This window comes from Natator depressus, chromosome 8 (assembly GCF_965152275.1).
Source record: "Natator depressus isolate rNatDep1 chromosome 8, rNatDep2.hap1, whole genome shotgun sequence".
In the NCBI taxonomy this organism is placed as follows: domain Eukaryota; kingdom Metazoa; phylum Chordata; order Testudines; family Cheloniidae; genus Natator; species Natator depressus.
In genome coordinates, this window is record NC_134241.1 from 17748930 (window position 1) to 17762406 (window position 13477).

A 13477-nucleotide genomic window follows, 5' to 3' on the forward strand; every position below is an offset into this window, starting at 1 on the left:
GTTTGAGCTCCCACTGATGTGTTCTGCTTTTAAAAAAAAAAAATCCATTGAAATAATATGGCTATTGATCAAGAATCAAAATGCCAGTCACAAATTTCCAAGCAGTTGTTCTTAGCAGTGAGGGGTTTCAAGTTATGAGAAATAATTTTATCATTTCCTTCTAAGCAATACAAAGCATTAACATGCAAGAGAATACCTATAAATATATCAGAAAATTGTATTTTGTGTTGGTCATTACATGCTTCTCACATTCACAAATGCTTACTATTCAATGCTCAAAGACCTAAATTATAAGAGTTCAGTTAACTAGCAAAGTGAGAAACAAAACTAGAGGCAATTCAGTCCATTGTGCCAAAATCCATGGATTGGTCAGGGTTCTTTCCACACAAGACATATTGGGGCCAAATTTTCAATTGATAAACTGATGTAAGCCCACTGATTTAAAAAGGAGCAATGCAAATTTAAACGAGCTGTGACTCTAGCACATGGCTTAATCCTGTAAACATGCATACACATAACTTCGCTAACATGAGTAGTCCCATTTGACTTTGGCGGGGGTGGGGTGGGGAGATACCAGAGTTCTTTTTCGTGTGTATCTGAGGAAGCCCAGTGGTGGGAACCTCCAAACAGAACAGAGCATAATCTGGAAACAGGAGTTCTAATCATTTTATTTTATAAAAGAATTGCAATGTAATGAGGTGCACTATTTCAAGGTTGTACAGAGAAGCGATGTCATTTGCTGTTGTAGTTAGCTGACATTTTACATTTCCTTTGTGTTCAAGTAGCCTTTGTATAATCACACAGCATATGTACAATGGCATGATAATACATTCAATATTCACAGTGTAGTAGTTTGCATATAAAAGAACATTGTGTATCCAACAGTTAATATACATTCATACACTCAAAATATATATAAAAAAATATATAGCACCTTTCCTCACCATATGGCTAAGCTGATAATGGATTACCTGGCTGAAATAAAGTCCCTGACTCATTGTTCCACATACATGATTTTCTTTTATATGCTATACTAGCAGCTGGTTTGGCTAAAAAATTATAATTTTACACACACACACACAACCCCCCCCCCCCCCGATAGCTTAATGGCAGCATTAGCAATTAGCTATCTGAAATGTTTGAGTGCATACTGCTATGTTAAATTAACAGATTTTCATCCTACCATGACAAAGCTCATAAACACAATATAGTTAAGACAAATGATCTCCTTCATTCTGAAAATTTGCCCTTCCTCACCTCCTCATTGCTGAGAGCTTAGAGTCATCATTTTACCTAGGATTGTTCCTATTAGTTTTGTGAGTTGTTTGTTTATTTTATTCCTTAACAAAATTTGTTTAACTGTATATAAAACTCTTCCCCCTAGAGCTTTAGAGTAATCTACAAACGAACAAAAAGATTTTAAAAATAACCAGTAATAAAAACTGCAATAAGCAACGCTTAAAGAGAATTTCTAAATTGCCTGGAAGCATAGACTTAATCAAGAATGACAAAGTTCCAGAGAAAAAGTAAGCAAAAATTATTTTGCCCCAGGTATATTTGTCTTGAGTAAGGAAAAAAAATATTTAATTTTTAAAAGGTTTCACTGGATGGCAAATGCAGCACTATCCAGGAGAGGAAAATTTGCAAATATGAGGGAACATGACTTTAGGGAGTTCTTATGGCCAAGGTTATTAAAACTGTGGGCCCAATCCAAAGCAAATATATTTCTTTCCCCTGACTAAAGTAGGCCTTTAGTCAGACCCTGCAGTGCATAAAATTAGGCTCCTTAGAGGGTGGGGGAGAATCAAGCCAGTTATTTAGGGACCTACTAAGGACACAGTAGGACTTTGACAATCTTGGCCTATATGTTTGCAAAAGTATCTATGTATTATATACCACTACCACCATAATATATCTGAGCAACTATTCTCAATCATTAATCAGTCATTGAATACATCTAGAAAAAAAAACTTTCATACCGGGACATTAGACTAAAAGTTACTTATTATTTGGATATTTTTCCCAACCAGTCCTTCGGGTGGTTAAAGAAAGATTTTCTATTAGATCCCATATATTCTTCCTATTTGAATCTCCAGAAAACATTTAATGCTACACTTCTAAAATAATTTGTTAGTTTATTCAACAAACTGATATTATCTACATGATTATGATCTCAGGATAAACAGTGCCAAGAGGGAAAAAAGCAGAGCTGTCATCCCCACAGATTAGCTCATCAGATGCATCACTGTCATTGAACCTAACAGGATACATAAGTGTCTTTTACTACATGGTCTCTCTCCTATGTTGTCCAATCGGAGTCATCCTCTAAGTTTTTGTTTGCCTACTGTATCAAAATTATTCATTCATAAACTTCCAAATTATATAGGGACAAAGCTAAAATATGCCCTAGTTAAGATCAGTAGTCTCTCTGAACAATATAAACAATGCAGAAACTCAAAATACACCACTCCAAAAATGAAAATCAAAACAGAACAATTAGTTTACAGAGGTGTACTTATTATAGAAAACATCACTTTGTATTCCAATTTATCAACCCACTTTCTCACTTCCAAATGCTTGTCTTTTTATGTCTACCCTTTCCTCAGTAGTATGGTCTATGTCATGCCTTTAGTGTAATGAGCAATCAGATTTCTGTCATGCTGAAATATATGAATTACAAGTTAAGGCCCAGCTTTTCAGCAGCGTAGCTTTTAATTTTTTAGTTTGTTTGTTTTAAGAGTTGTGCAGAACATATTTGTTCATTTCTGTTTCTGTCTTCACTTCATAAAGGTTAAGATCTAGGAAAGCATGTCTATAACTCTAGGGACCCGAGTAGTCCTATTGGAGACACTGGGGCTACTCGCCACTACTCATGTTCTTGAGTACTCTGCTGGATTGGATTTATATTACCTAGATAGGATGATGCAATATGCCATCAGGAATCATTCATCAAACTTTTAAATATAAGAGAAACCCCTCATTAGCAAATTCCTTTTCGGGCCAATCACAAGTTACAAAAGTTGTTATTGGACTCTAGTATATTGGATTATATCCTAGGGTGCCTTAAACTTTGTGACTAAAAAAGCCCCCAAAAATTCTATTCGATTTTCCAGATGACCAGAAAAGTTGCTTAACTTCTGGAAGCAGTGAGTTAAATATGCCTTGATATACTGGTTGTAGACAGTCAGTGTGATTATACTCCATGCTGCTTTAGCCATTTTGATCAAAAACTATATCTGATAGGGTTGGAAAGGACAAATTACCTACTCCAATTGTCCTCATACTGAATAAGATTTGCCTCCACACTGTTGCTACAAGAACTTTATTTAACTGATGTTAAGCATCACTAACAACAGCTCCGTATCTCCCTAATCAAATAATTCTATTGCTAGTTGATCTTGCCATTAAAAATGTGTACTAGGCCTACCTTTTTTTTCCCCCCCTCCTTTCTTCCCTCCCCCCCCCCCCCCCAGCTGTTCCAATAAGGTCTTAAAAGCAGAGGCTCAGCCTGTTCTGCATGGATATTAAAGATCCTCTGGCATGGTACACAGTAATGTGGATTTGCCAACATTTCTCCTCTCCAAGGCCTCAGTAGTAAAAACAATCACACTCGTGCTCAACTGAAAGCACTTAGTACCACCTGACACCCATTGACTTCAGTGGGACTCTGGACAGAGGTATTGTTCAGCATGAGCAAGGGTATCCAAATCTGGCCCTAAATTACTTGTATTTTTTTTTTTTGAGAGGTTTTAAATAAAATTGCTCTTTCAAAATGAATCCCTCATCCATGCAAGCTCTCTTTTCCCTTAAGAATTTTACTCAGAGACCTTCTAAGCCCCTTAAATTTCTCAATTGGCCCCTACCAGGACCAAAGAAAAAAAAATTTCGGGGACAAACAAATATTTTCACTTTAAAACTTGTAACTTTATAGCCATGGGACATCCTTTGAAATTAATCCAACCACACTGGCACGGGCATGGGGGATGGATGTTTCTGCTAAAGTCTCAGCAGTGAAATAATTAGCAAAGTTGACACTTAACTTGCCATCACTAGGTTTCTCCTCAGTGGGTGACGATTCCAAATGGGTGTAGTCACATCTCCCAGAACTACTGTTTCCATGTTTCTACAGGCTCAGCAGAGAAGTTTTGCATGAGTTCACATTCAGAAGGACTAGACAATTTTTTCCAAAGGAAGCTTCAATTTGTTGTTTGTTTTCAGGGTTTGCAGACACATTGGAAATACCAAATGCCTGCAGAGAGATGCAGAGTCCACACAACAGCATGGAACGGTGATGGCACATTTCTTATTAGATTCTGCATTCTGTGAATAGAATCACTGCCCCTAACAGCTAAGCTTCAAAATAAACTACTAAAACGAATAGGGGACATTCATCGATACCTCTCTTGGCAAGGCTCAAGACAACTGTTCATTGGCTGACATGGTAGAAGATCTCTCCACAGCAAAAAGAGCTATTTATGTTTTTGCTGATGTTGGTTCTCTCAGTGAATGCTTAGTCTCTGGAAATTACATCAAAATCCACATGAAGACTTATTTCCACATTTACAGCTGCTTCTCCAGGATCCGAGTCCCTTTAAACAACATATCTTTCCTTAATCTTATCCGAAAGATGTACAGACTATTGTCATCTTTTCGCCAAGCTGTGCATATTGAATATTCTGTTTCCTCAATAAAATGGTACCAATAAAATCTGGATAACTTCCCTGGAAACTGAGACAGCAATTAAGATATATTTCTCTGATGACACTTTTCTTCCTGTAAAAAGCATAGAAAACAGTTTTTAGAAAAATATTTATTACGAACTAATCAATAGCCATTTGCTCTCATTCTGAAGCTACTTTTAAAGTCGGCCAAATATTGCCTCTATGGGCAATCTTTGAAGAGATTACTTTTCTGCAAGCAATAACGATCTCCAGACAAAGCTAACATCTTGTTTTATTAAATCTGACTATCACTGTCATGGTCTAGTGATAGATAAATTACGGGGGAGAAAAAGACAAAAAGTCCACAAAAGAGGTCTTAATCAACAGGATATTAAGGAACGCTGCTGTATTATCAAGTCCCCCAAAGCAGCAGTTCATTATTTTTTCCTGAAATCAGTATAAGTAAGTGTTTGATATTATTCAAAATGGACAACAAATTCTACATAAAGTCTGTATGTAGAAACATGTGGTGTATATAGTTAAGAAATGTATATAAGCAAAAATTACCAACTAACAAAAAAATCTGTTTTATAAACACATTTTGTGTGTGCAAATATATACATATTGCATTTTGAATCTTTAAAATTGATGACACACTTACAGTTCCTTCTCAGGAAAATGGGCACCCACACTGTTCCTGCAGAAGCATCTCCATTATTCTAATACCCTGTAAAGAATGCAGACAAATCACAACCTATATATCACATGTATTAAAACAGACACTATAACATGCACACAGATAACTTAACTTCAGGTCATCCAAACAATGGGACGACGGTCAAATCTGGAAAAAAAAACAATTTACTGCCTTATTATAAAGTGGCAATAATTCCATTGTAATTTTGTCTGTAGCATTATTGGGGCAGCAGTGCAATTATATAGCTTGGTGTGTGCATATGGGGCTGTGGGGAGATGAGGAGGGGGAGTGTTTACATCATATTGTGCCCACAGCATTCTAGTCTCACTGAAGGCACTTTGGCCTAGTGGCTAGAGCACTGGATTGGGACTCAGCAGATCTGGGTTCTATTCCCAGCTCTTCAACTGGATAGCTGGGTGAACTTTGCCAAGGCATTTCACTTCTCTCTGCCTCAGTTTCTCCATCTGTAAAATGGGGATAATGCTTACCTTTGTTATAAAAGGCTTTGAACTCTATGGATGAAACATGATGCATAAGAGCTGGGCGTTATTTTTAATAAAGGAGCATCAGCTAAACACTGCTGGAAACTGGGGTAAACGCTACTAGTACAAATGACACTTGCCGTGTCTACACTAAAGGACTACACCAGAGCAAGACACAGGATACTTGTCACTGACTGCTGAAGTGGGGGTTAATCCTCAGGACAGGCAATGTCTTAGGCAACATACATTAGCCTGTTCTTTTTATTGATTCATTCAAACGTTTACTAAACTATAATAATCCAATGCTCTGGGAGCCCCTGAATCTTTCGGAAAGATGCTAAATAAGCAAAGAAACCCAGCTCAAGCCAAACAAGTCAGTGACAAGAACAATAAGTTAGCCTCCCCATACACTCCTCATGTCACCACTAACCAGCCCTAGCCCAATACCAGGCAAAGGACAAAAAGCAGGCCTTATAGCGCACCTGTATGCTAACCAACCCGGGCTGTTACAGTGCTAAGGATGAAGAGCCCTAATGGAGTACGCCCTACCAGACTATATATAATGTTTGCTACTACATGTTCAGATCGTGTTGGTGAAATCTTGGCCCCACTGAAATTAATGGGAGTTTTGCCATTGTCTTCAATGAGGTCAGGATTTCACCCTGTGTATTCTTCTGTTCAACAAGCTGAGAAAATTCTTGCTCAGTTCAAGTCGCTGCTGTGGAAAATAAAAAGCAATACTGGTTTTAATAAAAAGTTTAAGAGCACTTCTTTACTCAGCTCTACATTAAAATCAGGTGAAATTTTAGAAATGTATATAATAGCTCGCCTTCCATGACTATTCTTTCCATAGGAAGCGAGAACTGGCTAGCTTAGCCCATCAGTCTAAATTAAGCATGCCACCATTTACAGAATAGAGCACTAATTGACATAGTGAAGACTCTGAGGTTTGCCTTGGGAATTTAAAAGTGTTATTTATTGAATCAATTACGTTCACAGTGTGACAGCTGCTTTTTCTTTTCTCTTCCTCATAGCATTGCAATCTTTCAAGCAGAATTGTTGAGGGGTGGGGAGAGAATCTATAAAATGAATAAAAAATACTAAAGGGCAGGTACAAGTCATTACTGAGTAACTTTTCAGTGGAGAATGACTAAATCAAAGACTAATCAATATATTCCTTTCAACTAAAGTTCAAACACTTAAATCGCAGCCCCAGGAGATCAAGCTTAAAGGGGCTAAATTTGCACTACTTACAGCGCAATGATGCACTTGAAATGCAGCACAAACATTGCTTACCCATTAAGCTGTCCACCTTTATAGATACAGCTTAAAAGCTTTTCTGATTGACAAGCCATAGAATAGTTTTATTTTTTCCATGGTAAAGATTTTTTATTTATTTTTTTTATTGCAAGAATCTCTCTTTTCTTGCAAATATCTAGATACACAAACTAATACAGTAGTAACAGCCAAGAGCTTACAGAGTTTGGGCGAAGTGTCACACAGGACATCCGATATCAAAGAAGGTACAAAAACAAACCAAGAGGGTGGTTGACAAAATAAAAGAAAGGCAAGTCTAAGGAATGGCAATCTATGGGACTCTCCAGCACCATAGAAACAACCACGTTAAGGAACCTTAGCTGGTAGTTTATAACCTAGGTGAAAACTAATATAGTCTCCAAGCTACTTTGGACAGAGATCATGTCTGTAATGTACCACGTACAACTACTGAACTGAATATCATATTTTATTTAATATTTATAAAGTGGCTGCTTGGAGAATTTTATCTTAAGTAGAAACCATAAATTTGATTCTGATGGGGAAAAAAAAAAAAATCCAGGTCTGAATATAAAATTCATCTCCACTTCCAGTACAAAGCTTTGTAACCTGGATGTTTTTGATTAACTAGCCGCTTCTTACAATAGTCTCCTCTATATTTTTCTAAACCTATGAAAACAGCATCCTAATATCTCGTGTTTTTTGCAACCATGACAAAAACATTTGAGAGATTAAACAAATATTTGATTATCATTTTAGATTAATTAGATGAATGGACACAACTCATATTTATATTTCCATCTCATTATGTTCTTGGGCTGTTCTTGGCATCAAAAGTTAATCTAAAAAAATATTCCAAGAATGGGCAATAATACAAACATTGCAGGGCTTTAGAGACATTGGATAAGACGCGAATCAACACACACTGGTATGCATGGTCAATTTATCAAATGGCCTTAAAACGGTTTTACTTAATACGCAAAAGGCAGATTGCATATGATTACCTCTGCAGATGATCAGCAATGAACCTACAAACCAATTAGATCACTTTTTTTTTTTTTTTTAAAAAAAACAAGTGGGATAAAAATATGACTTGTTGCTCATCAATTCCCCTTCAAACCAGTAAGCATCTTCCAGCGGCTATGTCTAACAATATTTAATAAACTGGAGACAAGAGTTCTAATATTGGAGAGGCCTTCTGTCTGACAGGTGCCAGAATGACATGTTTTCATACCTGGAATTCCAGGAGCATATCTGTCCAGATTTTTGAATTATTCCTATAGACAATCTTATTGGCTACTACGTAGATGCACACTAGCCACAGATTTTTTTTTTTCCCCTGCAGAGGAATCTTCAGGGGAAAAAATTATTTACATTCTTTACTTTCTACACTGACTAATGTAGCAACTCCTCAAGTTGATACATCACCGTTCACTAGATTATAAAGAGAGATTTCAGCCCCAACTCTCGATTGCTCCAATCCTGCACTTGGTGCTTTAAGCCACCTTTGCACTCCCCGAGTCTCAAAACTGCTGTAACTTGCACTCTGGTTGCTCAGGGAAAGCTGAGAATAGCAGGATAGTAACTCCAATGACTTGCCCTCTCCCTTCCCCAGCAGGCACCCTATGCCATCTGGTCAGTTCTGTGCTAGCAAGGGAACCCCCTATACATTTCCACCTGGTCTGGGGCTCCTTTACACACTGTCAGAGTACCATAAAGGAGCCTTAGGGCAACAAGAAAAAACGAGGCCCCCCCAACATCTCTCTGTACTTAAAGTTCACTTTCCCGTTAAAGGCTAGTTTTCAAGCTCCAACTCCTAACTTCTACAAAACAAAAGGAATAATGCTGACACTTCACAGTTTATTTCCCCATCACAAAGGGTGCAATTTTTGGTCAACATTTGAGTTAAATCAAAAGAAGACATTCTAGAGGTATGAGTCAAAGATTTCACAGTCAATTTTTTTAAAACACAGTATAACAGTTATTGAGATCATATCTCAGTAATGAAATATACTGAAAAAAAAAAATCAAAATCACCTTCTCTAGTGCTCCATGAATAGAGAAGAGCCTTCTACTCTACTACAATAGGAAATTCAGAGATATTGAATACTGATTGTGTGGGAAAACAGACACCTGACTGTCGTCTATTCATAACTATAAATACTAAGACAGCATTTTCACCTGCTCCATCTGAAGCCTATGCTCCATCTCAATGCTTTCCCCTCCAGTCCTTCAATTACACTTCCTACCACCCCACCATAACCACCTCTCTCATTTTAATAACTAAAAATGTAGGATTTAAATGTGGACTAGTGGCAGGGGATCGGTGGTAAGGATGGGTATGTTCTCTGTAAACTCTTCAAAATCCTGACCATATTATACTTCTATTTATTACAAGCACTACAAATACCAGGTATAATGAGGAAGTGTCTCTTTTTCGGCTACATGATATAAATTTGGTACAGATACAAATCTGCATCTCAAGAAGATTTATTAGGTCTTAATGAATTATTTCATAATTTTCTTCTCCAGTGCAGAAAAAGGCAATTCATTAGGGGTAAAATGACTCTCCTTATTAATGGTCTCAAGATTCTGTCTTTAGGATTAATTGAATTACTACTGGCACAATTCTGACCAGCAGATATTTCTATATGAATTAATCTTCACATAGTGCTGGCTTTGGGAATAGAGTAAACCCAAAGCTATAGGAATCTTTAGAATGCAAGCATGGTCATTTATTAAGTATATGTTACTTTAACACTTTAAAAGATTATCCTTCTATTGCTGAAAGTGAGCCTATTTTAGCCGAGCATAATTGGACCCACCTCATTCCTCACTCTTTCTAATAGAAATCCCCATCCAAGGGTTTTCAAGAAATCCAAAGCAGTCTCTCCTAGTGCATTATCAAGAAGAGCATAGAAGCAAAAAGGTACATAAATGTGTAATTCAATTTTGTTTAATTTGGGTTTTTCTTATCCACAGATCTGCAGCCATAGCCAAAATTCTCAAAGAGATTCCAGTGCAGTATTGCACAGTTATTGTGGTTTGGATTTTATTTTGTGCACTGACCCAAAGCTGTGATATACTAGTAAGGTGCTTAAAGTTTAACCCATTACAAAATAAAGATTTATAAAAGGTGTAAAAAGAGACAGTAGTTATTTAAAAAGAATAAGGCTTTTTAGGGTAACAAGAGTAGCCTAAGGGGGGAAAAAAATGAAAGCCACCGTTTGAATATTACTCAGTAATATCTGGATCCATATTTTCAAAATCAGCCTCTCATTTTTTAATCAGGTTCCCGAACCACCTCAGCTGACTCCTCTCAATTCGCAGGAGTAGCACCTGTACCCCAAGGCTCTTCCAAATAGCCAAGCCCCTCACCCTGTCTCAGAGAGTAAGCCCAGCCATCCTACAAAGAAACCTCACTTCTGCTGCTTGTACCCGCAATCTTGTCCTTTCAGTCATTACCCAAAGTTCACAACCATATGTGAGGATGGGGATGTAGAGTGACCTGTAAACGGAGAACTTTGTCCGAGAACTCAGCTTCTGCTTCAGCACCACGGATCAGTACAGCGCCCGCATCACTGCCGCTGCCACACTCCCGCTTACCATCACTCGTGAACGAGACCCCTAGATGGTTGAACTCTTCCACTAAGGGCAGCTGGTCCCCTGACCTGGAAGGAACAGTCCACTCTCTTCTGGGAGAGGACCATGACCTGCGATTTGGAGGTGCTGATGCTCATCCCTACCGCTTCACACTTAGCAGCAAAAACATTCAAGTGCACATTGGAGATCACAATCGGAGGATGCAAGAAGGACATCATCATCTGAAAACAGAGATGCCACCTCCGCGTTCCCGCGCTGGATACACTCCACAGCTCAGCTGTGCCTTGATATCCTGTCCAGGAAAATCACGAACAGGAGTGGGGACAAGATGCACCCTTGGTGGAGTCCAACGCCCACCCTGAACGAACTCAACTTAATGCCAAGAATACGAACACAGCTCTCACTCTGAGAATAGAGAGACCTGATAGCACGCAAAAAAACACTTCTGAAAATCCTACACCCCAGAAGTCTATCATTTGTATCTGTTCCTAATTAGAAGAAGTCAACTTTGACAAATGCGGATCCTTCAAGTGCATTTAAAAAGTGAAATTACTCCTGGTAAAGAAAAAAAAATGCTGTAAATCAATGTTCCCTCTAATTTTTGACAGGCCGTGTGAGCAAAAAATTTCTTCTGTGCAAATTATTGTGCTTATGTGCAAATTTTTGTGCGCGCGATGTTTCGCCGTGTGCGTGGGGTTTAGGATCTGTGTGTGCATGCACACGCACACAGCTTAGAGGGAACACTGCTGTAAATTTAGGTCAGTTACATTTTTTGCGTTATGTAAGATTTATATCCCAGTATGAAAATGCAGCACCACTGGTCACCCACCCACACTTATGTGCATCATAAAAGCAACATACCTGTCAAAACACTTAATGTGTGTATTTTTTAGCAAAAAGGCTTAATTAAGCATCCCTTTCCTTTCTAGCTGATGAAAACTTGTATATGGATCCAGTTGGACACCAGCATATCCTCCTCCTCCTCAAAACTCTTACCCCCAACAAATGTAGGAATTCTACATCGTTCAATTTCATGGTGAATAATTTGCATGAGATTTTGTTTGTAAACCCAGATCTTCAATATGACATGCCTTCCTCACACTAATGATGTTGGAATATTATTTCCTTTGGGATACACTTCTGGATACCAGAGGGGCTTTTATTTCATTTCCTTTCATAATTCTTACCAAAAAGACAGGATTATTGATCCATATAAAATTGTTACAAGAAAATTGACTGTTGCTATTGTAAATATATCAAGCTGCCTGAAGCAGCCAACAATACTCAGGGGGGAAAGTGCAGCCATACATGCATGTTCGTTAAGTATTGCAAGATGATTAGATGCAAAAGTGCTATAAAACGATAAGCTATTATTATTATTACTACAATATATTAAATAGTACAATGAAATGTTAGCAGGAAAAAAGTTTCAACGTCCAAAGGAAATGAGAATAATGAATTTAACAAAATTGATCTGGCAGTGCCTCATAATGCTTTAAAAATACGTTTGGAAAATTACTATTATATATTCAAACTGTATCCCATTTCTTGTTCTGTTTATTATTTACAATAAAAGGAAAAGGCCAAAAAGTTATTTTTATATGACGGGTGAAGAAGCCAAGTTTAAACTCCTTATGATTTTAAAACCCAAACTAGATTATTAGGGATAGGCAGAATTTGACAGATTTAAAATGTAATTTTAGGAACAAATATAAATAATAAATTAAACCTACCTTCTTGACTCCTTGATTTAGAAAGGTTTGAGCAAAAGCTTCCAATACACAGTTGAGCAACCCTGCTCCAGTAATGGATATCCTGCCTTTCTGGATGAACTCGGTCCTATAAAACAGGAATGTAACAATTGTATCCCTCTCTTTAAATGCATGGACAGTAATACTATGATGAACTATATTTTAGAAACAGGCATAAAAAAAAATCAAAATTCACTGCTTAGATTCAGACAAGTGGATCAGAGAGGGCACTATTGTGGGCAGGGAAGAACAGTGTTTTTGTCCATCATCAGGGGGAGACATTCATATTGTTATTCCTCAAAATGATTTTGTTATTGTTGTAAAATTAATGATGGGGAAAGGTGTAGTGGGAATGGTGGGTGAAGCCCACCACAATGAAAGACACACACCCCTCTCTTGGTGAGGTTGGGCCATACTTACAGCTTTGAACACAAAAGTTTGTTTTGCAAAACAAACAAGCAGCAGCAAAACAAGCTTAACTGCCACCCTGCCAAGCCAGAAAGCCTCAATCCTGACCTGGATATTTCTCTTCTAAATGTCTGAGAGTAGTTCAGTCTCTATGACCTTGCTGAGGCTGCCGACCAGGTAGCCAGTTGTGGTGATGTGACCTCGCTCAGTTTCTCCAGGCCTCAGTTCCTTATCTGTAAACTGAGCTGAACCAAGCTCGTTTGCTTTTGTCCTTCAGATTGATGCAACTTAATACAACAATGTAATGGAGTCAAAGAAAGATCATTTTGGAGTGCATAGGTGCTGGAATTAGGGGTGCTACCACACCCTCTGGCTTGAAGTGGTTTCCATCATATTCAAGGTTTACAGTTTGGTTCAACAGCTCTCAGCACCCCCCACTATGCAAATTGTTCCAGCTTGAGTGTGTAGGAAAATTGTCCTCAGAAACAGGAATGTGGCCACAAGAGATAATAAAGCCACCATGAAGACCCAGCCCCATCCAGTCAAGATTTATTTATTTATATTTCTTTTTCATGGCTCTGGGAGGAAGAAAAAAAAAAA

General features: G+C 37.9%; 1 protein-coding gene across 2 annotated transcripts in view; it reads right to left on the reverse strand.

Moving 5' to 3' along the window:
* Nucleotides 1-3474: 3474 nt before the first annotated feature.
* Nucleotides 3475-13477, reverse strand: part of PRELID2 (PRELI domain containing 2) — a 39586-nt gene continuing 29583 nt past the window's right edge. The window contains exons 5-7 of one of the 2 annotated variants that reach the window (XM_074962094.1): nucleotides 12452-12557; nucleotides 5323-5388; nucleotides 3475-4773 (exon numbers count right to left, since the gene is read on the reverse strand). In XM_074962094.1, the coding sequence (XP_074818195.1) occupies nucleotides 5332-5388; nucleotides 12452-12557 (163 nt within the window). In that variant the 3' untranslated portion in view covers nucleotides 3475-4773; nucleotides 5323-5331. Of the gene's footprint in view, nucleotides 4774-5321; nucleotides 5389-12451; nucleotides 12558-13477 lie in introns of those variants that run through there. The other variant, XM_074962095.1, reaches the window with a different exon arrangement.